We start from the raw sequence: 26,837 nt of genomic DNA, 5'->3' as shown, positions 1-26,837 counted from the left end.
TACATTTCTTTCAGAAGTGCTGATAATTAATCCCCCCATGAAAACAGTCTGTTAATCTGACTCTACCATCTCAGCCCAGTATCACTGGAAACAAGGCCTTAACAACTGATTTCAGGGCTGTTTGAGCAGGCATGAAAACAATAAACAGGCTGAAAATTGCTCCCAACTAAACATACGCTAGGGCATAGGGTAAGGAAAGGGGGGAAATGAAGCTTGTTAGCGGGGGGCAGCTAATAACCCTCCCCATTTATGCTGTGGCTAAGTCCATTCTAGGAATCTCCTACTGCAGAGATGCTACCTCACCTTCTGTGCATACATCAGCTGGTTATATGTAGCAACAGTGGCGGACTCATTGGCACAGGCCTCCTTTGCTTTTTCGTAAGTCATTTTGTACTGTCCTTGTGGGGACCGTAAGTGGAAAACCCCAACTGTGGTATCTGCAAAGAGAGAGAGAAGAACTAGTTCTTCCTGAAGGGGTTGCCATGTCTGAATGCAGAGTGAACTGCGCCAGACAAATAACGGCGCATTTTGTGAAATGTAGTTAAGACAGATTGATACCTTAGGGGGTAACATTCCTACCTATAATGCCCCAAGTCTGATATCACAAAACATGTAAACACGTGTTCTGGCTTTAATCTTCTTGTTGTTTCAAGGGGACATAGGTAGAGGACTGAGTAAGCTTACAGACACAAGGATCATGACCTCTGGCTTCAGTGCAGTGGCACACGAACGAAGATGTCTCTGTCCCATGGCGTGCATGGTGTGCTATCCTCACCTTGGAAGTGGAGGTCGGCACAGTCGGCGTCAGCGTGGCACTGCCCGTTGTCCTGCAAGCAGCGGTCGAGAGGAAGCTGCATCACGGAGCAGTTCAACCCATCACCAATGTAGTTATTTTTACATTCACACTTGCGTTTGTCCTGCTCAGAGAGGAAATAAAAAAGGCCAAGCCAAATACTTAGCTGACATAAAAGTGGTATTTCAGGCAACATTCTGAACTGTTGGAAAAATTTCACTTGATACAGCCAGGAATGAACAAACAGGAAAGTTGCTGCTAACAACTGTGATTCAACAGACTGCAAACTCTGACACTAACATTTATTCTTCTAAGAAAAACGTTTACACATGCACTTGGGTGCTTTGCTAAATTAATACCAAAGCATAATCCCATCCACAAAACCAATAACATGCATTGGAGAATTATGTGACGTAATTATGACATGCGATTAACAAAAACGGATGGCAAACCTATCAAAATGAAATTTGGAGGAGTGGGAGCACGAAAGGAATTTAGCAGCCCACTTAGATAGTCATAAACTGAGAACTATAAGCAAGTAGGAGCTGGTGACATCCAGGGATTGTGATGCTTAGCAGCTGGAATGGATTAGATGCAAGGCTTTTCTAGATAGCACCTGGAAGACACATCAAACCATCAAAATGCAATGAATAGATGATCCTGAGAGCACCAGGACAATTACTGGATTAAGCCACTGGCACAAATTTTCCTCAACAACACTGAGCATGCAGACCGAGGAATTTGTATCATGGGGCTGCAGAGTTTTCTAAGCTGAATCTGGCCAACCAACAAGTGACACTATTCTCCCAACTGTCCATAGGTTTAGCTACCAAAATATATTATTTTTCAATCCCACAAATTCCTATTGCCAACAGGGATATCTAGTTATGGAAAGCTAAGAAAGGGACAGAGGCATTATGCATACAAAATATCCCTATCTGCAGTACACTTTTCTCTAGAGCAAAGATGTCAAACTGTTTCTCATCCTTCAGATGAATGGATACCAAACCGATGTGGAAAGTAGGCTGAAGCTATGTAAAGGTTGTTTTGGAAAACAGGAACTTTGAGAGGCATGGAGTGTGGTCCAGCCAGAGAAAAGACTTCTGCTGGCACCAGGAAGAAGTGCCTCAGACTTCCCTGCTGGTGACGGAAATCGTTCAACTTACAGGTCCTATGACAGTGCAAGTGGCATGCTCGTGGCAGCCTCCGTTGAACCCGTTGGCGCAAGGATTTATTGGAAGGCATGCGAAGCCATCTCCCTTGTATCCTTTTTGGCAGCTACAGAAGACTTTCACCCCGAGCTGCGTGCATTCGGCTGCTCTGTGGCACCCGCCATTGTTCTGTTTGCAAAGGTCTGCAGCTGCAGGGGGAAAAAGAAAGCGGGTGAGTGACGTCTGCTTTTAAAGAGGATATTCTTCATAAAGACAAAACACTTCCAGATTTTTAAGGCACAGTAAAACTACTAGAATGGTAGTTTGGAGGAAAAAAATGCTTGCGTTTCCTGAGGTGTTCCTGAGCTTGTACAAAGGCTGTCCTTTAGATTTCTGAAGCTCTTGTCAGGTTATCCTCAATTTAAGAGACATGGCACCACCTCCCAGAGGTTCTGCTTCACCTGTCAGTGGCCCAAGAGAGCTCCTTTTCTGGGTACTGCTGTGGCCAGAATGACTTCAGGGGATGTGAGACACCTGGCCCAGAAAGAATGACTGTTTCTGCAGTGATGCTACTGGGGAACTGCTTTGCCTAAGGTCATCAAAGAAAACCCTGGAAGTGAAATGCTGCTGAAAACCCTGCTGTCTCCAAAACCTGTCTGGAGCGCACACTTCTTGCTCACACTCCTGCTCAGCCTAGCCTGGTGAAGCTAGCCATTTGTTTCAGAAAAATACTAAACTGTATATATCCTAAACTTGTTTCACTCTGCACTGTGGAATATTTTAGCTTTGCTAGGCAACCTTTCATAGCGAACGGTAACTGGGTGCAAATGAAGATGTGAGAGGGGACAACCTGCTCTCCTGTATCAGGCTGTGCAGGAGGGAGCTCACCCGTGCACGTGATCCCATCTCCATTGTACAGTGGCTTGCACTGACACGTGTTGTTCTCCGTGCAGACGGCGTTGGCGGAGCAGCTCGGAGAGCACACTGGCTGCAGAGCTGTGGGGAAGGCAGAACAGCTGGGTGAAGGTGCTGTTTCTATTGCAGTGCCCTTGTTTCATGCGGAAAAAAAAGCCCTCACTGGAAACTGGAAAAATGTTAGCACTGCTAACTGGAAAACCGGTAAGAATTTTTTTGGGGCTGTTTAGCTTTCGGGTGATATCTTCCCTCACGTAGCCCAAAGGCTTTCCACAGGAGAGGTAAACACTTATATTCCCACTTCACAAAGGAGGAGACAGGGAGGTGAAGGGACATGACCAGAGTCCAGGGCAGAGCTCCTTCGCCTCCAATGGGGGCTTCTGATGTTACTAATCCTTTCTTTCTCCCTCTTCTCTGCAAAAACTCCCTGCTGTAAATTGCAAGTGCTATCAACCCTTGTCTCTGTGTGGTGGAGTGTGGCGAGAGAAGGCAGAGACCTAGCTTGGTTTCACACAGCCGGCCAGTCCATCCCGTTTCACAGAAACATCGCCCCGTGCCTGAAGATCCTTCATCGCACTGCCCGTTGGTCTTGCATTCGCAGGCTGCAAAACGAACACAGAAGGATCACTTACAAAGCTGCCTTCTCCCTAGAGAATCGTAGAATCATTAAGGTTGGAAAAGACCTCCAAGTTCACCAAGTCCAACCATCAACCCAACACTACCATGACCACTAAACCGTGTCCTGAAGTACCATGTCCACAAATTTTTTGAACACCTCTAGGGATGGTGACTCCACCACCTCCTTGGGCAGCCTGTTCCAGTGCTTCACCACTGCAGGAGGGCTTCACGCTAGGAGAAACATCACCTGGACTGCCAGTTTAGATACATTATTATTTGGCGATTGTTGAAATAAATGTAAGCTCATGGCTTTTCACCATGAGGCCAGCGAAGCAGTGGGCCAGACTATCCAGAGTGGCTGGGCAGTTTCCATTCTTTGAGGTTTGCAGGCCTCCAAAGGATAAACCCTGAAACAACCTTGTTTGAACTCAGACCTGACCCTGCCTTGAGCAGAGGGCTGGACGAGAGACTTCCTGAGTTCCCGTCTAACCTGTGATCCTATAATTTTATGATTGAAATTCATTCAATGTTCTTCTCAAAATGAAAACGAGTATTGGTCTGCATTGCGGTAGAGTAGCAAACTTTACAAAGAACTGTGGTGGGAAGGAGTTAATGGCTGAGCTGAAGACCTAGCCTGATCCTGTCTTAATGTGCAGCAGCTGCTGGTTATGGGGAAGCCTTTTAGTCAGAGAGGAGTAAGATGTATTGTTTGGTTGCTGCCTGGGAGAAGGTCTGACTGAGTAAGGAAACCAAATGTGAGGTGAGTGACCTTTGCTGTAAAACATGGATAAATTAGCTGTAGTTTTCTTGTTTGTTTGTTTTAGATACTTTTATGACTGAAAGCTTCTGAATTCCTTTTGTTCCTTTTATATGTGGGGTGTTCCTGTCTGAAGACTTTATTTTGGAAAAAATTTTCAGTTCAAAATTTGATACTGATCCTCATTCTATCTAGCTTATGTTTAAAGTCTCAGCAAAATGGATTATGGGAGGAGTTTCTTGCTGCTATCCCTCTTCACAAACTGCTTTATTCTCGGTGTCCTTTTAATTCATTTCCACAAAAGTAGCGTGTGGCCTTGGTCTCCTGCAATCCTTGAGGAACCACGTTGCTAAAATACTATCTTATCCTTTATGGAGATGGGGAAAAAAACTGTGCTGTGCTTGAAAACACTTGCTGATTGATAGAGGCTCTGTATCCACTTTATGTTAATTATATATCCTATAAGAATAGGAGGAACCTTGCAGAGAAATCTAATCAAGCTTCTGCCCCACAGCTGCCTTCTCCTTCCTTCTGAGACCTTGTGCCATCCCTCTCTGTGAGGAGGGGCTCAGGGAAAAGAGGTGATCTTGAAAGGGGGAAGCATTTCTTGGTATACTTAGCTCATTGCTAACAAAATAGCTTAGGTGTGACGTGGGCAACAGCATGGCAAGGAAACTTAAACGTACGTTTGCAGTTGGATCCGTATCTGCCTGGCAAGCACAGCTCACATGAAGTCCCATTGAAGCCACTGTTGCAGTGGCACTCGCCTGTCCCAGTGTACCCGTCGTCACAGGAGCCGTGGTTATTGCATGGGGTCTCTGGGCCCCCTGGGCAAGCTGAAAGGGTTAAAAAAAGTGTCAGTTTAGCTCAAGTCCATATTTATTCATTGTTGCTGTTATTCAGTGTTCTGAAAAATCCTTAAACAGGGCAAGGCCTGTAAGTGCTTCTCTGTAGGGGTGTGTGAAAGCAGCTGTGTCACTTGTGACTGCAAGCCTTGTGCTCCAAATTCCTTGACATGCTTTTTCAGCTCCAGCCCCTGGGTCTGGGTACTGTTAGCTGGATGCTTGAACATCCAAACCTGTGTTGCTGCTCTGGTGAACCCTAAGTGCAGCTCAAGTTGGGCTGGCCAAAACTGCCTGGGATCTCTGGGTATCTGTGAAGTCCAGATGGAGTGAGCTGGCACAGCTTCTTGTCCCTGGACCTGTCTGCTGGCAGAGATCCTAACCTGGATCCTGATCCTATGTGCCTGGTGAGTCTCAGTGTTGTTCCTCACTGTGGGGTCTGCGGGTGAAGGAGCACCCAGCTGATCGGTGTCTGCTAACACAGTTGCAGGATAATGCTTCACAAACTGTCTCACACTTGGTTAAAGCTACAATTTCTGAGCTCACACCAGTGGTGTGTGTGCTTGTAGGTGGCTGAGGAATCGTTAAGTGTGTCTGTGGTGTGTGCTGGTATCACGGCCGTGAACCTCGTGTCTATTTCTGTGTTGAAAGGACTTTGAGCTGGTGACCAGTTAAGACTCCCTAGGTTTGGTTACAGCAGAGCAGTTGTTACTCTCCATAGCATTCACTTAGTTTGATACTAGTGTGGAGTTTTAAACTTGTTGTAAACGTGAAAAAAAGATTTGGAGTGGAAAAGCAATAATACTTTTTGTTTACTTCAGTTTTTCCAACAGAGTTCCCCTATCTTGTGGCTGGTCTCTCCTCATGCCCCCTATCCTGGCTCTCACAGCTCAGCCTGCTGGGGTGCTGTCCAGCCAGCTGTGGGGAGGGGGGACATACCTTGGCAGTCTGGCCCGAAGTAGCCCTTGCAGCACTTGGGCCTCTGGATAACCATGGAGCAGTTCCTACGGCAGCCGTCCCTCCGCAGCCCATAGGACTCGTACGTGCACCGGTGGATCCCTTCCTGGGCATTGCACGTGCCAGTGCAGGGAGGGGCAGGGGAGAAAACACAGGAAGATGAGTGCTGTGTGGAGGTTTGGGTTTTATCCTCTTGAGATCACAATTTCTGATGTACATTGAATCAGAATGTGATGTGTGGGGCCCCACCTTCACATTGATTCCCAGCTTGCTAAGCACCATTAGTGAAGAATGAGGGGCTGCTCTCTTTATTTTTTCAGTGCAACTTACTCTAGTTTGCTTGTGTGAAGTAGAGAGAAATGCAGGCTAGATTGCTTAAATGCAAGATTTTAATATATTACCTTTGGTTTTGTCCCTGGAGGGCATTTAGAATTACGGAAACAGCTAACACAATGCCCCTGTTGTACAAGATGAAAAAGGGGGGAAAAAAAAAAAAACATATTAAAACAATGGCAACAGAATACTATTTAAAATGGAAAAAAAAACATCTGTCTTAGGAAAGCAGCAAATATGAGAGGAGTGTAGGCTTATCGTGCTTGAGATGTGAGAACTCTGGGGAAAGAAGAGAGGAGAATGACAACAAAATTGTTGCATTTATTTAGTGCCATGAAATCCAAGAAATTAGTTTTGATACCAAAAATACAAGTTCCAGAAGAAGAAATTTAGTTGTGGATTTAAACAAGCAGGGAAAAGATGGTGGATATTCTTCAAACAAGTATTGACATGCGCTGCATCAGATCTGGATGTCTCATTTGGAATAGAGGTAGATGATTACTTCTTGGGAAGTACTGACCACATCTGAGGAAATTATATCTACTTAATTTGACAAAATAATGAAAAAAAAAAAAGGTAACCTGAGGGATGCACATAAGTGTCGGTTTTATAATGGAAATAATTTTTGAAGGTATATTAAAAAAATTAAAATTCCAATAAGCTTTTTTAAGACTGACTACATGAATTTATTTTTTTTTAACTTCTAGGCAGTTTTTTTCATACATTGGAATTAAATTGAAGTAGATTTGGTCTTGAAACCCATTTTGAAGTGACTCTGAAACTTCCTGTTTGTGGGACACATCAAAGTTCATGAAGGAAGCTTCCTCCATGAGAACACTCCCTACTCAGGTGTGCTAAAGCAGATTTCTATGAAAGCAATAAATGTGAGAAACTGAGAGCCTGGCTGACAGACCAAGCAGCTTTCTGTCATTGTCCTTCATACCCCATGCAGCTGGGGCAGGGGATAACTGAGAGCTTTGTAAATACAATCTCTATGACCAAATCTGTAGTGTGAATATATATTAATTTAAAAGCACACTGAGAAAATCCATATTTGATCATATACATGCTTTCTTTTCCGAGGCACTGTTCTGGCCTGAGCAAAACAGGTCAGGGCTTGCTAAACTGCTCTTAACTGAGACTGCCCTTCCCATGTGTTGCTTAGTGTGGATGCAGGACTTCTGTCGTGCATCTTTCAGGTGCTGTGCTGTACTTCTCAACCTTAGCTCTAACCAGGGCAGCAGGTGAAGCCAGCCTGAAGTGGCGGCACTTAACCTCAGTAGTGCCAAAGCTACTCCAAGTGTTATCCTGGTCTCCGTGAGGACAGGGCTTGGCCCTCAGGTGGTGTCTTTGACAGAGTGGGGGACCAAAAAAGGGGACTGACCATGAAATCCACCGTGAGGAAAGTGTCGCAGCGACCTCCGAGGCTGGGGTCGGTCAGCAGGCAGTTGATGCCATAGGCGATGCCCCCATCGAATTCCAGCTGCCGCTGCACTATCTTGCACTTTCTGTCGTTCAGGAAAAGTGCGCCCTAGGAGGCGGGATGGGAAGAGGGAAGTGTGACAAGTCATGATTCCTTGGGGCCAGGTTGAATCCAGGTCCTGCGTGGGTGTGAGGGATAATCCTCCTTCTGTTCTAAACCAGTCTGGGGGCCTCCATTCCTATAGCTGAATGCTATAACATAACAGCATTATATCATTTTCCTTGCAACAGACTATGCCAAGCTGGTGTCCAAAGCCTTATCTGATGCACATTTAGGCTTAGCTATATTTTCAGAAGCAGATGCTTGCCAGGGGTTATGTGAGTATGGCCCTGTACGTGTGCAATGAAAAATGTGCTGATGTTCTGGCTCAGTAGGCTGAGTATCTAAGTATGCAATCTTAGCTTGTAAATGATTACAAATCAGAGTCTGCCTGCAGATGCTACATTTCTGGGGTGTTTGCCCAAGCCAGCTTCATAGTCTTCATAGTTTTCTGTTGTGTATTTTGTTGTAGGAAAAGTTGAAATGTGCTAGTCTCTCAGTTTTGAAGTAACTGAGAGTTGTTTTGAACAAATAGCATTTTACAACAGAGAAATGACAGCTCCAAAGAGTCTTGCAAAGCATCTAGTCTGTCTAAACTATTGGAGTGGCTGCCCTGGTTTTGTGGCTATTGGTGCGGACTGGCAAAGATCAATGAGTTTTGATGCCACTGATCCTTTCTGGGGGCTGCGTACAGGCATGGTGGGGTCTGTATGAGCAAATCCTGCAACAAGGGCAAGGGGTAAGTGTGCTGGCAGAGTGTATACTTACAATCTCCCCGTTATCCCCACAGCTAACGCTGAGATTAGAGCCCTGCAGGGTCTTCAGTGAGATGGAGCTGGATAGCTTGTAGGCCAACAGCTGGGAAGGAAAGAGGGGAGATGCACGTCTGGGCTTGCATGTCTTAGCCTTGGCAATTCTCCTAGAAAGCAAGGAGGTAACTTACTGCAGTGTCACGGACAACGTGGAATTTGAGGTACTGCACCAGTTTGTCTGTGTTGGACTTCTTGAAGAGGAAGTCCTGCTGCTCCTGTGGCAGCCCGCGGATGGCTGTGTCTGTGGGCCAGAAGAGCGTGACTGGTTTGTGAATAGGATCGTTGATCAGCCCAAGCAGGTTGTTCTTCTGCAACATAGCAAAAATTTGGGCAGGGAATTAATGCTTTGTCTATAATGACATTGATTCTATGGGTTGAATGTCTGGTGTAACTGAACATCATCCTGCCAGTGATGCCATGTTCCATGTCTGTGCTCTTTTCTTTAAGAGAAATGTTTAAAACCTTTGCCCAATGGCTGCCATCTCTTGTGTCCTTACCTCTAGCAAACTGCTGAACAGGATATATCCATGTTTGGCGGCAACCATCTTAAGACTTTCCTAGAAAGACAGACATATTTGGTGACTTACTAGTAAATACATTATATGGGTATTTTAAAAGTGGATATTAGCTTGCTTTACCCTGTAAGTAATTTTTTGTTATGAAATGAATGTTGATATAAAAGTACTGTGCTGAAGACCTCTTAACTGTAATTCCTGAATGAATTTTAAATATATTTGACGCTGCTGAATAAGTTAAAGTTAAATGATGTTTATATAAGGTCCTTTTAGTATCACTGTTCTTTTTGGTGACTCACGATTTGTATATTTAACAGTAAATACAGAAAGCCACCAGAATGAGAATGACAATGAACTGTACATACCTTCTTAAGGGGGAAATCCTGCATATGTGAAGGAACCAGAATTTGGTTTATGACATGGATCACACCATTTGTGCCAACAGCATCACTGAGTATAACTTCAGCATTGTTGTTCAAAAAGAGTGAGTTCTGGAAAGCAACAAAAACACATTTTCTGTGGAACCTTGTGGGTGGGTGAGGCCGATGCCAAATATCTCGGATACAGTGAGTCCAGACCACCCTTTCTTTGCAGTAAGCAGTAGCTTCAGTTGTCCTTTGCTTTTTTGAACTCCCATCATGCTCATAAAGCCTGAGTCTGAGGGTAAGATAACTTGTGTCAAAGCAAGGATTGTACAACTCCACGCCCTGCACAGCAGATAATTCCTGAACACTTCAGCTGAATGGGCAGCCTCGTTTTAATGCTATTTTTATGCATTAGAGGAAGAAAGGGAATCATTCAGATTTCTAAAAAAGCTGAATGAGAGCAGACTGTTTGATTATTCTGTTCCCTTCCTCTTCGTGCTCTTACCTGAGAGTAGCTGATGTGTATCAGGTCCCCATGAAGAGAGGTGATGTTGTTGATTGTTGTTAGGTCACTGTACAACAGACTGGCACAACCCACCATGTGGTACCGGAGGACTTGGGCCATGACTCCTTTGGCAATCCAGTCCTTGACCTGCAGCACAAAGTGGAGAGTTAAGAAGCAGCTGAGCAAGGCATCTAAATACAAAACCTCGTGGCCAGCTCACCAAAAACTTCTGGCCTTCTTACGTACCCGCGGGTCGCTGTTTAGTACGTCTGTGCGAGGTACAAACAGGGTGAAGGGGCCAGGGCCTGCAATATCTCTGATGGACAAGGCCTGCCAAGTGTAAGGGGACAAAGCAGCCATGAGTCGTTAATACGCGTAACATCACGCGGTGACGAAGACAGCCCTGCTCAGTGGGGGGTGCCCACAGCCCTGTCACTGCGGCATCTGTTTCCCTCCCTGTCATGGTTACAGGGGCTGAGACCAGTTTATCCTTATGTGGGTAGAACTAAAAACTGTGTATTCTATACTCTCTATGTCAGAGCTCATGGGCTGTTAAGAAAATCATGGGTAGCAGCTGCCCAGGACAGACCTCACACCCCAGGCTATAACAGATAAGGAAAGAGGTTCAAGGTCAGGGGAGATGTTAACACCTTTCCCACCCAGCAGGAGTCCTCCTCCCTGTTAATGGGCCCATCCATGCCTCGCCCCATGACTCTTACAGAGCTCCCCCCAGGAACTATTTCTGTGTAATGGACCATCAAGGACACACTGCATGACTCAGAGACTGATATCAACCCATTGTGAGAAGCTCTGCCCAGGGGGAGGAGCCGAGTGCTCCCATCTGGATATAAACTGGGATTCAGTACAGCACAGGGGGGCTTACCCACTGGGATTTTCCAGAGGGTAAGAGCTACCAGATCTTTTTCTACGAGACCACTGCTTCATCTGGACTGCTACCACCACCCTAACTACAGAGTATCAGGTTGTATTCTGATTCTGTCTGTGGTTTTCCTTTGTATTATTGCTTTTTTTTTTTTTCCTTATTAAATTGTATTTCTGACTTTGAGTGTCTCACTGGTTTGTTTTCAAACCATTACACTCCTCCGCAACACAAGGGTGAGAGAGGGGTATCAAGTGGAAGATTTCAGCTTATAGCCAAGTCTCCATTTCCTCTGCAGTAAGCGACAGGAGAAGAAAAGGGAAAGCTCTCAACCAACACAGTGTAGGGAGAAGCAATTCCCTCCTGGGTGAGGGTTGAGTAAACCCTTTCATCCTGAGATAATCTTGAGTGGGTATATTTATGTGTTTGTACATGCATTTAACTGATACACAGTTGCCTGTATCTAGGAGTATATTAACTACTGTTACAAGGACAAATGGACCTGGAGTGTTGGAGGGGCCTTGCAATGGCTGCTGACAAGCTACAATAAGAAGAGAGCTCTGCTGAAGTGAGAGGAAGCAATCAGTTTACTGTGGTAGTGCAACTGAACATGGAATATGAGTTTCTGAGCTAGCAGGCCAGAATATGGATTTTATTTCTTACCCGAGGCTTGGGGTAAATGGAGCATAACTACTGCCAGTCTCCAAAAGGCATTGAGAATTGGTGGGGCACGTTAGCTGTCTAGCAACACACATCAGCAACACCTGTGATGTTTCTGAGGTGCAACTAAAATCAGTGCTGAAATTTGGGAATGCAAAAGGGCTAGAAGAATAGTGTTTGCTTTCATCAAAATTCATGAGAGATGTACTGGAAGATCTCAGACTGTGAGTGGGTAAAAGCTTCAGTTTTATGCCTGGTCTTGGGCCCCTAAGTTTCCCTGGTATCTTAGTCTTTGTTATTAATTCTCTAGAGGTTTTAATGACAGTTAATAATTTAAATTAGAGCATCTCTAATATTAGTGGCTGGTGATCCAAACTCAGTTCTAATTAAGCTGAAGGATGCTGACACATGCTGGTTTCATGCCTGCTCTCTGCCCCCCCTTGACGTTAAAAAAGAAAAAGACTGTGAACCTCAACCCCCCCTAACATGACATCCTCCCCCCACCCTCCAAAAAAAGGGGTAAAAGAAAAAAGTGTGACCTTTTCTTACCTCTAAGTGGAAATAAAACCTAGATGTGTTGGGGTCCCTTAGAAGTTCCTGCAATCAAGAATGGGACTGTTACAGTGCTGCAAACGTAAGACAACAACTGTGGAGTACAAATAAATGCAGCACTTGCAGAAGAAAGAGAACTGGCTTGGAGTAAATACTACCCATCTGCATTGCTCCTGTTCTTTTCTTACCTTGCTCTGTTAAAGAACAGGCTTCTCTAAAATCTAAAAATACTGGTATTAATTTCCTAATGCTGCAGTCAGTAACAATTGTCCAGTTGGTTTTTTTGCTTGTTTGGTTTGCTTTTTTGTTGGTTGTTTTTCTGAGACAGGTAGGGTTATCTTGCAACATCCTACTCCTGGTTTCTTGGGTTTGGATTATTTAAAATTCTGGGGTAGATTTATCAATTTGTTAAAGAAAAAACTGTCACATTTCAAGAGACAGTCATTGTATGAAATAACTATCCAAAGAAAAATAAAGGACAGCAAACATATGCAACACTTTACCTGGAAGATATTGCCTCGGCACTTAAACCCATCCCCAATGTAGTTAGGTTTGCAGGTGCAGGTCCTTTCTGTCAGCTCTGTGTCATTACAGATGGCAAATTCACTGCAGCCTCCATTATTCTTGTAAGATCAAATTTTAAAACATTTAATTCCTTTGCTAGCAGGTGTGCAGAACAATTTTAGTTCACCACTTTTTTTCCCCCCAATGTACATAGCTCAGAAAGACTTACTCCCAACAGCTTTATAAAACCATATCTTAATGGAACTTCTGACAGTATGTACTTGCTTGTAAACAACAAAAAGCATTTAATTTTCATAAGAAATAACTCTCCTTTTATGCACAGGATGTAGTTTTTATTCCCTCCTTATATCTTCACTTCATGGTGTTATGAGGATCCAAACAATTTCCAGGCAGGTTTCATTCTGTACCTTGGGAATGAGTCTTAGCTGCTCTGGCAAGGCAGCATTGACTTACACTGCAGAGAACTATTTCTAGAGGTAAATCACTTTTATAGTGCTCGGAGTCCGGATTTCTGGGGGAGCATTAGCATGGAAGTGTCTATTGTTCTTTATCTGTCTGTTGGACCAGGCCAACTGGAACAGGGCTCTGCCACGTGCTCATCTATAAAATCTTTCCTGGTAGCCCCTGGATGAACCACACATGCAATCTAAGGCTTGTGGGTGCTCCCAAGATAGAACCTCAGTTTGCACTCGAGTTTTTATCCTGGGCTTAAGAAAAAATCCAGAAAAACTGAGAAGTCATCTTGTTTCCTTTCCTTTTGCTTTTTTCATAGTGTCTTTCTTGTTACCAGTCACGTCCTTTCCCATGGGCCATGAGCAGGAGCAGAAGCAGACTCTCCTGTGGGAGCTACTAGTATGGCTAGACAGGCCATAGTAAATAGTGGATCTGCGTGCACTTTCTTTTTATTTAACTAGCTTTAGGTTGATTGTTGGCAATCTTGGATTTATTGTGGCTTCCCAGGAAGCTTTGCTGCACAGACGTTTGCCTGAGTGAAGACAGATTAGCCTCTAGTCTGCTAGTAACACTTTTCAAAACTATTAAAAAATACATATATATAGTTAGCCAATTGGAAGCAATGTTGCTGGAACAAAGCATAGGAAAAGGCAAAAGCCTACAAAATTGTACGAAGCAATAGAGAGCTTTGAGCTCCCCTTCCTCAGGCTGTTGTTTTTTTTTTTTTTTTTTTTTTTTTCCCCTTGCTCTTTCATCTCTCTAACCTTTCAAGGTTAGAGAAACTCCAGTGACAGGCTAGGCTGGGAGGGTGAGAATTATTGTCACAGCACTCGGAGCACAAAGGATTAATGTCCCTGGGAGAGTGGTTATGTCCCTGCTGCAGCTTGCCAAGAAGCAGAGCAACACAGCTGGTGCAGAGAACCGCAGCGTTTGCAAATTCATGGCTTGCAGGATGCGAACTAGCTCCTGTGGAACTCATATGGCTGATTCTCAGCCTGCAGTGACAAGTGAGGGACAAAATGAGGAAAGCCATGGGAAGCTCTGCATTGTGTGGTGTGGAGGGAAAGAAGGAAAATGGCTGGTGCAGAGAATGGTGCAACCTCCCCATCAAGAGAGGCTTCTGTTCTCCACATCCACCATCCTGCCTCCTCTGTTCCACTATTCACTAAGCTGCCTCTGCTGCAGCTTGAAGTGGTTGCTATCCTGTATTATGCATCTACAGGGATGCATTTGGGATGCAGCCCCCCTGTAGGGGCTGTGGGGCTCTGCTCTTTGACTTGCCCCATGGAAGCTCTGCCGTAGGTAAGCCTGCAGGCTGGGACCTCTGCTGGAAACATCTACTCCAGGGAGCCCAGGGCTTTGAACACATCTTTGCCCCAACATTTTTCACTGGTAATGACACAGCAATGTGAGGACTTGATACTTCTGACTGAGAAGGGAATGTGTATGCTGACACTAGATAATTTCTCTTGTTCAGGCTGCACAGATATGGTCCCAAATCAAACTAGAAAACTTAATGACAGGAGAATATTAAAAATAAATAGGCATTTTTATCTAACATAGAATATTCTCTGTGGTTCTAAATCACCTGGCTCCTAGAACATCTGGAACTGACCCCTGAGCATCAACAACCTGAACTGTAGGGTGGTATGTTTGGTTTTTTTTTTTGTCATTGCAGGTGACATGTAGAAGATCACACTTCTTTCTTTCATTTGAACCAAGCTTTTATATTGTTTTGCCTGGAAAATTTGACTTTTTTTTGGTAGAAATTGAAATGTTGGTAAGCCCTCTGTATCCAAACATAAATTTGGATAGTGGCTTTTTATATGAACTCTAGCAGTGACAATAAATTTGCTAAGAAGATATGATTTACATTTTACCACCACAGACTACAGTCTGTTTCTCTAGATCTGATGTGAATTGTGTGTTTGGTTGTTTTTTTTTTTTAAGACTCAGAATTCAGGCCCTCACTCGTGTTATGTCCAGGCTGTGGTGCAGGAAAAGTCCTTACTGCATATTTGGTTTCTAAAATAGCAACAGCACTAAAACATGTAATGAACCAAGCACATTTAAAATCTTAGTTAGGTTAATGTAAGTTGATCCTGGGCATATCTGACTTATTTTTGAGTGCATACAAAACATAAAAGTGTAATGATTATAACAAGACCCTCCTTAACTGAATACTTACTTGTGAACATAGACTGATGTATGTGCATGTTTTACCATCTCCAGAGTATCCCTTCAAGCAATTGCATACTGCCTACAAAACAGAAACATGCATGCAAAGAAAGAAGATTGATTTTTTTTTTTTAGTACACATTTAATTTTTTTCCCCAGGTTATTTCATAGTTATATGATGTGCAATTTATTCAGCTAAAATTGCATCATCTCTCTTGCAGCAGCATTTCTTAGCCAGCATAAGCAACTGTAGACTGAGATTGGGGAACAATAATTTCCAAGAGGCTCTATCTGCCCTTTCCCTGCCTATCTCTCTCTTGTCTATCTTCTGCTGTGTTGGTTGTTTGAAATGCCTGCTTTGACATCTGCACACAGCCATTGTGCTGGTGAAACAGGTTAAACCCCTCATTTGTTTCCCTCATTTTATGTGTGTATGTTGCTATTCCCTTCTTCCCTTCCCTTCCTCTCTTGGTTGTTTGGGTTTTTAAATATTTTTTAAAATTGTTTTTTAAAGTGATGAAGCGTAATATCAAAATGTACATTTTGTCTTGATGTTATTGATGGCTTCCCCTGCAGAGGTAATGCATTTACACTTACACGGTGGCTCTTCTGTTTTGCATTTGCAATTACCACAAAGATGAAAAATTAAAATGGTTGCAAAGAAATTGTTTTTCTTCTACAATTCTCTGCTTAATGGTTCTCAATGTAGAATTCACACTGAATATGTAGGAGATTGAAAATTCAAGGAGATTTCTTCAGCAGAAAGGAAATTACCAGTGTTTTATGTACCTGAATGACTGAAAGTCCTACAGAAAACAGACGCATTTCTGTTTTGTAAGTTTGACTGCTGCGCTGGGATTTCGTAGTGGAGCTTGTTATTGCTCCAATGTTAACTGGGTATGGAAGTATAAATAATCATGTTGTACTACTTCTATCCCTGGTAAGGCTGTATGGAAGAATAAGCCATCACCTGTCTTGTCTAGAGGGATGGGGAAGAAATGGAGTGGCTCTGTGCTCCTGCCAGAAGTATACAGACTTGCAAATGACAGTGCAGGCAAAGAGCTAACCACTTGGTACTGGCAAAATGAGATGGTGGGGTTATTGCTTCTCCTGTTCCCAGACAACTGGAAGGCAGGAAGCGGCCTCTGACTCCTGGTCATGGTTTCCTGCATTGCTCCTGAAGGAGGATTACAGTCCTGCTAAAGCCAGTATGAAACTACAGGACGGAGGATAAGAAGTGCTGTATTGAGGGTGTTCGGCTTCTTCTGAAACTTTTTATAAAAACAGAAACAATAATCGGTGTCACTTAATTGCAAAGGCAAATTTCTTTCTCCTTTCTCCCCTCATCTCTTTGTACTGTTTTCTTTGGAAAGTGTGTGGTACTTCTGTGTGAAAGATACAGAACAGCAGAGAGTGGATGCTGGTATGCTGTACCCCCTATATCAGAACTGTGATTCAGGCTGTTTTGTTTCCTTGTGAATTTTCCATTTGAGCTATGCTGGGGAAAGGGCTAGTTTGGAATGGAATCTTTTTGTGGACAGTTTCTATAACAATGAAAGAAACATTATCTGGCAATACTTTCAGACTGACAAGTTTTCACACCAAAACCTCCCACAGGTGAAAAACAACTGCTTGAAATGGCAAAACACTGCTTTCCTTTGCAGTTTTGGATTTCTTTTACTGAAATTCATTTTATGTTTGTCTCCACTCCCCCTCAAATACCTTTTTGAGAGTAGCATATACTTCTCAGGGGTTTTGTTATGAAATACGCTTTTCAATTTAAAAACAAAGTTGAGTTGAGTGAATCTTTTTTTACTGGACTGTAAAGAGTTGGTCCATCTTATTTATCTACACTGACAAAATACTCACTTGATTGGGTCCAGTCTGTGTGCATTCTGCATTTCTATCGCATCCACCATTGTTCTCAAGACAAGGATTGATTTCTTGATGAAACAGAATAATAAATAAAAAAGTGATGTTTGAAAATCCAAGAAAGGAGAATTTTAGTAAAGAGTACTAGGAATGCAGATCTATGACAACCGTGAATAAATGAGACCCATTCCCTTAGCTACTTAATATCTTGGTCTTGCAGTTGTCTTAGTGAAGGCTAAACTCCTGCTGACAACATTTCCAAACCCATACTTGGATAGGTATGGTAAAACAGTGTCTTAAAGTCTTTAAGAGTGCAATGGTCAGAGGAGCATGAGTGTATCAAGTTGCTGAAGATGGGCTTATTCTGGTTGAGATGTAGATCTTTTTTGATTGGCTTTGGTGTCACACCACACTGCCGTAGTTGGATGGTTTGCCAAAGAGCATCAACCACACAGCAGGTAGAGATGCCTTTGTCATTGGGGTTTGTTGTTGTATCAGGAAACTGTAGCTCTGGGTCATAGCAGAAGAAGGATATTTCATTTACAGGACAAAAATCACTTGGGTAGTTTTCCTCTGTGTGGTGTATGAGACATTGCAAGTGCTTACCAATGCAGATTATTCCATCTCCAGTGTAGCCAGCGCTGCAGACACACACTCTGTTGCCAGGTGTTGTCCTTTGGCACTCCGCCTTGGTAGAACAGCCACCGTTGCTGGTCTTGCAAGCATCGATAGCTGAACAGTGACAACAACCCAGACTAAACCAATGTGCTTAAATGACTTTTCACTTTTCAGGTTAAGCTGTCTCTATGTTTTAAAGGGATTTGGTAACGTTTTCTGAACACAATGTTTCTGATTTAAGAGGCCATAGACTTAATTAGTGATGGATATTTAATACATATTATTAAAAGATGGAAAGATGAGAGGATAATTCTAATCTGGAAGATAAGAATTCATTCATGACTGACTTTCAGTAACTTACCATCTTCTGATTCTGCCCATTCCAACCAAGCACAAAAAAAAAAAAAAAAGAAAAATCTTCACATTCTTCTCTAGATTAAATGGCCATTTGAAGCTTTCCCTTAGCTTGCCTTTTTCTGCACATGGATAATGTGCCTTCTCTTGCAGGAGGTCTAGAGCATAATGCTACCCAGCCTTCCTGTGACAAAAAGTCCTGGTTGTTTCTCATATGGATGCTTGTGCCTTTTTTCCAACTCTAGAGCAAGAGATTTACAAATTGAGTTTGCTTGGGTTGTGCTGAGGAGCAGGGAAGGAGCCTTTTCAATGTGAATCAAATCGGTCTAAATATTACTTTAATTTTTGCCTCAAATCACCCCAAACTGCCTTTTCAGCAGCTGTAAGAGCTATACTGGTAAGATGACTTGTCCTGCATCTGGTTTTGCCTAGGAACCCTGTAGAGGTGAATAAAGGTGGGTGCAAGCTGTGTCACTGAGTCTTTCTGCAGATGGGGAATTTCCCACCAGTAGTTTTAAATGGATTTGGCTGATTTGTGCCAGAAGAAAAAATGAAAGCAGCCAGAGTAAGAGTGCTAAAATCTTGGATCAGGACCCTGTCAGCCATTGTGAGTTGACAAATATGCTTCTGTTCCCAAGAGCATTACTATTTTCATCAGTTAAGGATTAAGTAAAACAACTGTAAAATTAATTACAGTCACTGTAGCTGGAAAGCAATCTATTCTGTAAGTCTGGATAGCCTAGACTCTTGGAAGAACACCTAGAATAAACTGCTATTGCCCCTTTCTGAGGGTCTCGCAGATGTCTCTCTGGTCTAAATTTTATTAAAGTCTGGTCTGATTCTACCACCCTAGAAATCTGTGCAAGTTCAGAAAGGTGAGGAAACAGTAGGGGTATACATCTTCCAATAGCTGGAAGTGCTATTGTACCCTGAATTGACCTCTCTTTGCTGGGCTTTGTTGGGAAAGGGAGTAAAAGTCATAATCCAGGTTTCATTACTCTGCAAACAATGAGGCCTGGGTTGTGCACGGCATGTTCCCTTTTCTCTGGTCTCCTTCAGCACAATGCCTTGCATCTTGGAGATTCTGAGCTCTTTGTTTACTATGAGTCCACACCTGTTGGGCTCTTACCTACTTTTAGCAAACTGGCAACAATTCCTGATTTTTTTTTTTTTTTTTTTTCAACTGGTGCACAGGGAATTGCTCATCTCTCACCTGCTCCACTGTGACCACAGATTGCTTCAAGCATGTTTGGATTTTTATTTTTCTTTTAAATGGAAGAAACAAAAGTCCACTTGCCTGTGCAGAATGTCCCATTCCCCTCAAACCCAGCTGCACACTTGCAATAGGCAGTGCCATTTGATAGGAGCAGGCAGCTACAGGAATAAAAGGAGGGAGATGACATTTAAAAAAAAAAAAAAAAAAAGTTAGGCCTTCTGTAGGGCCCTTTTTGTGCATTGTTCCAAAGGTAATTTCGCACAGAAACAACAAGGCATTTAACCGTACAGTACAATGTAGTTACAACCATAAAAAATAAACCTAGTCAGACCAAGCTTTCCACATGCATTTTGGACTTTTTTTTAAGTATTAAAATTGCGCCCTTTGGTCACCAAGTGTCCTATTTTCTTGTGTAGAACTCAAGAAGTTGCATGCCTGCCCACCCCAAAACTGCACTAATTTTTGTGTGCATGCAGTTTGAGGGCTGCAGCAGAACAGATGTGCAGAGGTGGGAGCAAGCCATCTGAGTCCTCTAGGTTCAGGTTTGGTTTTTTTGGACAGTTTGGCCTTCTGTATGCAAGCATGGGTTTACTGCCCCACAAGCTCTTTATAATACAGTGATTGCTCCCTGCTGTCACCCAGGGACAACGTGATAACACAGCCAGCACAATCCAGTCCTATCTATTTCTTTGCATACTAGGAAGTTTCACTTTTTTTTTCTTCCCACAAACTCCTATTTGTTTCCCCCTTTAACATGAACATTCTTAACTTTTTGGCCTCACCACTGAATATGTTACATTAACATATCTGTGGTGGTAAACATGAGTATTATCTATGCTACTGAGAAGCCTTCATGAAAAGCAAGAAAGACTATGGTTTTTGCTTTGCAATATAACCCCTTTTTTCCCCTCTCTTCCAAACAAGTGGATTTCATACATACTTAGCACTGGTATGGCATGAGGCATTACATGCATCGTCTTTGATCTCTGCAAGAGGAGTTAAAAAAAAAAAAAAAAGAAACAGGGATCAGAACCTTTTGGGTCAACGTCCTTCTAGTTTCCCAGTCTTTTGTTCCCACCATGCAGAGCTGGAGTCTGTTGTAGAGTTCTGCACCAGACAACTGTGCTCTCAGTCTGTATGGAAGCTCCATCTGCATAGACCATTTGGTACCACTTAAGTTCAGTTGTGCAGAAGAGGCATGGCAACCATGTTGCCGTTTATCTGTATTTAGTCTGGTGAGTTTTGCACATTATTAGTTTAAGTGTATAAATGTAGGTTTTCTAAAGGAACTGAAATTTGCTCAGATATAGGAACTCTAACTATAAAGTTCATTTCACCACTATTTTTCCCTGAAAAAATATAAAACTAATACTGAATACTATTATTAATCTGCTTATATGATTTTTTATTTGATACTATTATATGTAGAGTTCTGAAATAGTTATTTAATACATTTTAATTATGTCTAGTCAAAACATAACTATTGGATATTGCGTCCATACTAATCAACACAAAAAGACTTATTTTCTAATTATTTTTTATTGTATTAGCAAGAACACGATTTAATATCCAGTGTTGTATAGCTAAATCAGCCTATTGAAGCACTTGAGAGTCTTCTGATCTGCAGATCAAAATGATCTAGGGAACTCTACTGGGCAAAAGACAGTCTTCACAAATGGGCTATTCTTTTGGGACAGGTGCAGGGTGACATAGATAAGAGAGCTAGCTAAGTAAGACATTTAAGTCTCACAGGCAGTATCTCAGCTGGCTTTCTGTTAGTATAGTAATCATTATAGCACAGGGGTGTCAACTGTATTTCACTGCTTGTGGGAAGCTGCTGGGTATCTCGTAGAGCACTAGGATCTGATCACAGCTGTAGTTCTGACGTTTCCTAAAAATGCTTGCTTCTCACCCCAGAAAAAAGAGAAGGGATACCTACCGGTCTGGCATGTCACCCCTCTCCAGCCAACATCACACTCACAGGAGCCATCCCCATTGATCCCACTGCTGCATTTCCCGTGGACACAAGCACACGCTGTGGGGAGAGAAGGGAGGAAACCCCTGGGCAGGGCAGCAGTGTACGCAGCAAGGCAGCGAGGGGAAGGAAGGGCAGGGGGGATGGCACAGATGTCCTCTGCTGGCACCACCCTCTGTTCTAGGCTATTTCAAGAAATTTCAAAGGATTTCAAGAAATGCTTTGGCTTGTGCCAAGTGGTTTCTACCTAGAGAATAAATCTGAGTTCAGAATACACTTATCTTTCGTCTATTCCCAAATTCAGGGACTGAGGCCATATTTTAATAGGGAAGCATTGTTGAAAAAGCAGTACTAAAGAGGATTATTCTTTCTCGCTGGATGCTGTTCTAAGCCTATAGTATGCCAGAGTAGGAAACACCATCTCCAAGCAAGGGAGTAGAGAGAAAATAGCATAATGGGGAAAGAAAAGGATTAATGATGGTTTTTAAGACTGAACTCTGACCCTGAAAGTGATGCACCTTTCCAGGGCCTAGAACGGAGCCGGTTAGAAAGCCTAAGGGGCAGGTTTTCCCCATCTGCCAGGATGAGCGAAGGCGCCTGTGCAGTTTGGGGTGCTCGGTACCTTGGTCACAGCCGCGGCCGTATCTGCCTGGGCTGCAGGTTTCGCAGGCGGTGCCGACGAAGCCCTCTCCGCACTCGCAGGTGCCCGTGCCGTTGATGCCGTCCAGGCAGACGCCGTTGCCGAAGCAGGGGTTCCCCGCCTTCCCCGGGCAGGGCTGGCACTGCTGCCCGAAGAAACCTGCGCAGCACTCCCGCGTCTGGGAACACAGAAATGTGGTGCTGAGGGTTAGAGTAGCACGCACGGCAGCAAGCGTGTGGCTGCTGGGTGGAGGTGAACTGAAGACCTGGATTTTTAGCAATGCTTGAGTTCTGCTGGTCTCTGGCCATGTGCCTTACTGTGCTGGGCCCAGGCTGCTACGCCAAGTCCTTTGTGGGACCCGGGTGCCCTCCACCACCCCAGAGAAAGGTGGATGGGATTGCTAGGGACAAGCATGGGGTTACTTTTTCCAGACCTGTACTCTGCACGCATTGGCTCCAAGTGCTTCTTACACTACAGCTATCAGCAGCCTTTAACCTTCCAGTCTCTGGCACACACAGAATAAAGGCCAATAAATGTATTGTCAGGGCCTGCCCTGATGTCCTGTATGTGTTTAGTGGGGAATATGAGGAGGGTGAAGTTCAGTGATGGGGGTTCCTGGCTTTATACCACAGCAGAAATGGTGTACTCACAATGATGGTTTTAGCACACTTTGTCTGGCACCTGAGCTGGATGGTGTATGTTCTCATGTTGTTTCCTGAGAGAATGCAGTATTTCTTCTCCCCTGCCTGAAGAAAAATTGGAGAAACAGCTGCATTTCTGAGTAATATTGATCAGCTGCTTTCAAATGTTTTAAAAATGGGACATTATCTTTATGCATGCTGTGCACTGACTCACACATTCACAATTAAAATTAAGGCAATACTTTTAGAAATAAAAGTGCATTAGCTAAATGATATTTTCTTTTCTTACTGAACATTTTATCAATTTAGCTCAGCGCCCTGTGGTGTTTTAAATATGTGTAATACTGCCTTTGCTCAGAAACTAACAGAATTTTTTCCTGAAGTTTGACAAACATTTCTCTTTTTATGACACCTTTCTTGTTCTTTGTAATTTTTCTTGGAAAATTGAGTGCAAAAGTTCTGCAAAAACAGCTGCTGAAACATTATCTACCAGGTCTGGACACAACTGGGAAAGATTGCTTGCCTAAGAAGACTTGGTAGTCTCATTGCATGCTTGTTAGGAGGTCAAGATGAGCATCCATCCAGCTGTTCATTGTAAAGGAAATGTTAATGGTTTTGTGCGTTATCCATGAGAACTTTAGTTCAGCTTCGCGAGCCAATTACTTTGATGGGGTGGATGGGACTTGATCTGTTTTGGAATCCTATTACTTGCATAATTAATTTAAAAATAATAAAAAGAAGGTATTCTTATGTAATCTCAACAAAGGGGCTTCCCCTGAGGAAATCAAATACCAAGATTGTCTGGGTCATATTGTGTTTGACAGAGAACTGCTAAATATCTGCAGTTCTTATGTGTTGGACCTGGGCATCCAAAGTCTCTGTAGTCTCCAGGCCTCCCTGCGACCATAACTCCCAGCATATTGCTGGGTCATGTTGAGTTTGCCCTTCTGTACATCTCTGATTTGGAGGGCTCAGAAATGCTTCTGTAAATCCTCCTGTAGCAAGCGTACTCCAGACCATGTTCACCTTCCTCAGTTTTGCGTGGCAGATGTAACCTTTGCAGTTTGAACTGTATTCAGTCATCCCAATGCATTACTAGAAACTGGTCTTCCAAGAAAAAAACTATCTTTAAGCTGCTCTTGATTCTGCTCCCTTTCTCTCAGGGTGGATTGAGTCTATTGACTGTAAGCAATGTGTGGAAAAGGCTGAAGTAACTACCATAACATTTATTGGAGCTGAGACAATTACATTAAAAACAGGATTGAGTGCATCTGTGCTCAGTTTTGATTAAAAATAAACGGCATTAATGGCAAAATACTTACTATTTCTTTTGTTCCTTGGGGACAGCTTGATGTGTTTGAACAAATGCTACACTTTTCCTTAAGGAACACAAATGGGAGATAGTTAACAGGCTGTATAGAGCTACAGACAGGTTGTTTAATAGAAAATGCATGGTTTCCAGCTGTATTTCTAAAGCTAGCCCTCAATGTATGTAATCGGGATAAGCCCTTTGGTAATGGTGATGAGGATAGCTGCACTTCTCAGCAAGGAAGAGCATCCTTAACAACGAGTTTGTAGGGACACCCCATGGAAAGCTGCCTCCCAAGGGTAAGGAGAAGGAAAGCTCTTTTAGATATTTCTTTTTTCTTTTTCTAAAGAGATGCTTCTCCAAGGCCTCCGTATCTAAAGCACAATAAGGGGCAAGTCTTGAGCTTCAACACAGTTTACCTGTAGCGTAAGGACAGCCTGAAAATGGAAAACTGAAACCATGTGTGTGTTCTATGCTATGTGGGCATGTGAATCATTTGCACAGGTAAGATCAGGTTCTGCAAAAGGCATAGGTACGTGTTGTATCTAGTACACAATGTTTGATACTATTCCCGTTTAACTATCTCCTTACTTTTTAGTAAGGCTTAAACAAATGTCTAAGTATGTTGCTGCATTTCAATGTATCGGGGAAAATAATTTTGCATGGGGAAACAGAGGATTGTGTGCAAAGGACCTGGCAGACCAAAGCTGGAGAAAACCCTTGAGTGAAATATACTCAAATGTGGGACTGTATCCCAAGGAAAAGAATTAAGCTGCAAAAGTTTGTGCTTGTTGAATTTGCTTTAACTGAAGCACAGGCCACTTTTTCTTTCTTGTTTAGTTTGCATGCCCCGTGAAAAAGGAGGTAAACTGCCTTTTTACTGTCCTATCTGACTCAGGAGAAGAGACAAAGGAAACCTTTCTCTGACAGTTTGAGGAAATCTTATTCTTTAGAGGAATGTAAAAAACATTTATATTTCATTTGTAAAAGGAACAAAAGGAGGACAGTCCTTTACTCAGAGGTTATGAGGAGTCTGTGTATATGTGCAGTGGTAATCTGCATTTGGAAAGAGAAGACATTTTTTTCCTTACTGAAATATTTTGTTTTCCATTTTCCTGACTAAGACAATTTATTAGAATAGTGCATTATTATTTTCTGAATATTAAAGATCAGGAATTGCTTAATCCTGTGTTACTCTGATTATATTTTATCTTGGCTGTCAGTGCACTGGTTGTCAGGATTAAACTGCCTTAACAGATGTTAAAACTCTGGTAGGAGTATCATTTGTAGAAAATGTGTGCATTCCTTACTGGGAAACACATTGTTGGTATCCTGTACATTTGAGCAGTGTTTGGCTACAGATCTCTCTGATAGGTTTTTAAGCATCTGTACAAACAGAACCACTTACAATGATCACAGTGTCATTGATGTCACATCTGTTCTTCTGGATTTCCAGGACCTTTCCCAATCCATGAATAATTCCTTTGTCTGTTGCAGCATTTGTGTAGCTTATAGGAGCATCATTTATGAATAGCTGCCAAAGAAATGCAATCAGTTAGAAAGCAGCAAAGCTGTTTGGTAGCTATATGGTAACTGGAGCAGTAGCAGGTGAAAGGAGCAATGCACAAGTCTCACTTCAAGAAAAACTTCAAGCACTTGCTCACATCCCACCAGATGCTGCATTTCAGATCTTCGCTGAACTGGAGGGCATGAGATGACTTGCAGCCTTCTGAAGTTTCTTAGGAATAGGGTTTTAACAGAGCAGCTTTTTCCACCGTGGAGTGTAAACACAAAGGGTTTTAGGAAGGAGTCTAAAGCAAGCCAAGAGCTGGGTTTGCTGTGTGGGGTGTGAGGCGGTTCAGGGAAGCCCTCCCAGTAGCTGCTTCTTCAAGGGGGACTTTCATCATCTCACTGCTATCCTACACTCCAATTGTGCCCTCATCAGCAACAGCCCCATGAGCAGATGCTTTTCCAAGGCTCTGCTGTAGGCAGAGCAAACAGCAAGGCTGAAACTTCTTTGGTGAGAAGCTTTAAATCCTCCTTTGCTTATGCCCAGAGAGAGTGCTCGGACAGAGGAGAAGGAGGACCAAGCCTGATTCTCCCAGGAGTGGTGTTGAAAGGCAATTCACATTTGTTGTCCATTGTTTTGAGATCTTAGGATTGAAAGTGGAGTAAATCCAGAGAAAACAGAATTAATGCTTCATAATTGAAGGCAGGTTTCTAGCAGCTCTTGGAAGCCAATTTAATGAGTGCTTTTTGATGCATACTTGTAGCTGCTAGAGACAGATATCCACCATAGTAGCTTTTAAATGTAATTTTAAATGTGAATAGAACAACTGCAATAAAATTCAGTCAAAGATCCCTTCAAGGGTGACTTGGAATTAAGCAGATCTGAGAGAGGCATTGCATTTGAGTTGCAGTTTTTCTGCTGTTATGTCCCAGAATCTAATGGGGGGTGCACAGCTCCTTTTGACTGCATGGAAGTGTGAAGTTGAAGCTGGATTCTTAAAAAACAGGCAACCTGTTTCTCCAAGCAAGTGCAGACAACAATACCTGGCCATTGTGGAGGAAGAACCCAACCTGGTAGGAGAACCCTAGCATGGTCTCCCTGTGCATGCCATTGTGCAAGCTGTTCTTCAGGAGCTTCTCATCCAGCACGACGTGATAACGAATATGGCCTTCATCCTGCAAACACACATTGAAATTTAGAGTTATGTAGCAAAGTGTGAAGGCTTTTTGGCCTTGTAAATATGTCAGGCCAGAGAGAGAAAGTTGTTTCAGCTAAAGCATATGGCAGAAGAAAAAAGGGATATAATGGGGCCAGAGATGTGCTGTCAAAATAACATAAACTAGCTCTGGGCACAAGGACTGATGTCAGC

At 43.0% G+C, this 26,837-nt stretch overlaps 1 protein-coding gene across 1 annotated transcript in view; it reads right to left on the bottom strand.

Moving 5' to 3' along the window:
* Positions 1-26,837, bottom strand: part of STAB2 (stabilin 2) — a gene marked incomplete at its 5' end in the record, with an annotated part of 48,210 nt that overhangs the window by 8,797 nt on the left and 12,576 nt on the right. Inside the window, 28 exons of the mRNA XM_008938192.1 lie at positions 304-437; positions 776-917; positions 1,960-2,153; positions 2,833-2,940; positions 3,357-3,461; positions 4,921-5,070; positions 6,016-6,139; positions 6,435-6,491; positions 7,751-7,897; positions 8,657-8,746; positions 8,832-9,008; positions 9,198-9,257; positions 9,572-9,706; positions 10,086-10,232; positions 10,332-10,415; positions 12,175-12,222; positions 12,681-12,800; positions 15,344-15,415; positions 17,203-17,276; positions 17,812-17,937; positions 19,475-19,551; positions 20,334-20,379; positions 21,333-21,428; positions 21,991-22,186; positions 22,659-22,754; positions 23,972-24,022; positions 25,355-25,492; positions 26,512-26,643. Coding sequence (XP_008936440.1) covers positions 304-437; positions 776-917; positions 1,960-2,153; positions 2,833-2,940; positions 3,357-3,461; positions 4,921-5,070; positions 6,016-6,139; positions 6,435-6,491; positions 7,751-7,897; positions 8,657-8,746; positions 8,832-9,008; positions 9,198-9,257; positions 9,572-9,706; positions 10,086-10,232; positions 10,332-10,415; positions 12,175-12,222; positions 12,681-12,800; positions 15,344-15,415; positions 17,203-17,276; positions 17,812-17,937; positions 19,475-19,551; positions 20,334-20,379; positions 21,333-21,428; positions 21,991-22,186; positions 22,659-22,754; positions 23,972-24,022; positions 25,355-25,492; positions 26,512-26,643 — 3,126 coding nt within the window. The remainder of the gene's footprint in view (positions 1-303; positions 438-775; positions 918-1,959; positions 2,154-2,832; positions 2,941-3,356; positions 3,462-4,920; positions 5,071-6,015; positions 6,140-6,434; positions 6,492-7,750; positions 7,898-8,656; positions 8,747-8,831; positions 9,009-9,197; positions 9,258-9,571; positions 9,707-10,085; positions 10,233-10,331; positions 10,416-12,174; positions 12,223-12,680; positions 12,801-15,343; positions 15,416-17,202; positions 17,277-17,811; positions 17,938-19,474; positions 19,552-20,333; positions 20,380-21,332; positions 21,429-21,990; positions 22,187-22,658; positions 22,755-23,971; positions 24,023-25,354; positions 25,493-26,511; positions 26,644-26,837) is intronic.

This window comes from Merops nubicus, unplaced genomic scaffold (assembly GCF_000691845.1).
Source record: "Merops nubicus isolate BGI_N331 unplaced genomic scaffold, ASM69184v1 scaffold2534, whole genome shotgun sequence".
Classification (NCBI taxonomy): domain Eukaryota; kingdom Metazoa; phylum Chordata; class Aves; order Coraciiformes; family Meropidae; genus Merops; species Merops nubicus.
Note: the sequence above shows the minus strand (reverse complement) of the source record. Positions and strands in the feature narration are given on the sequence as shown.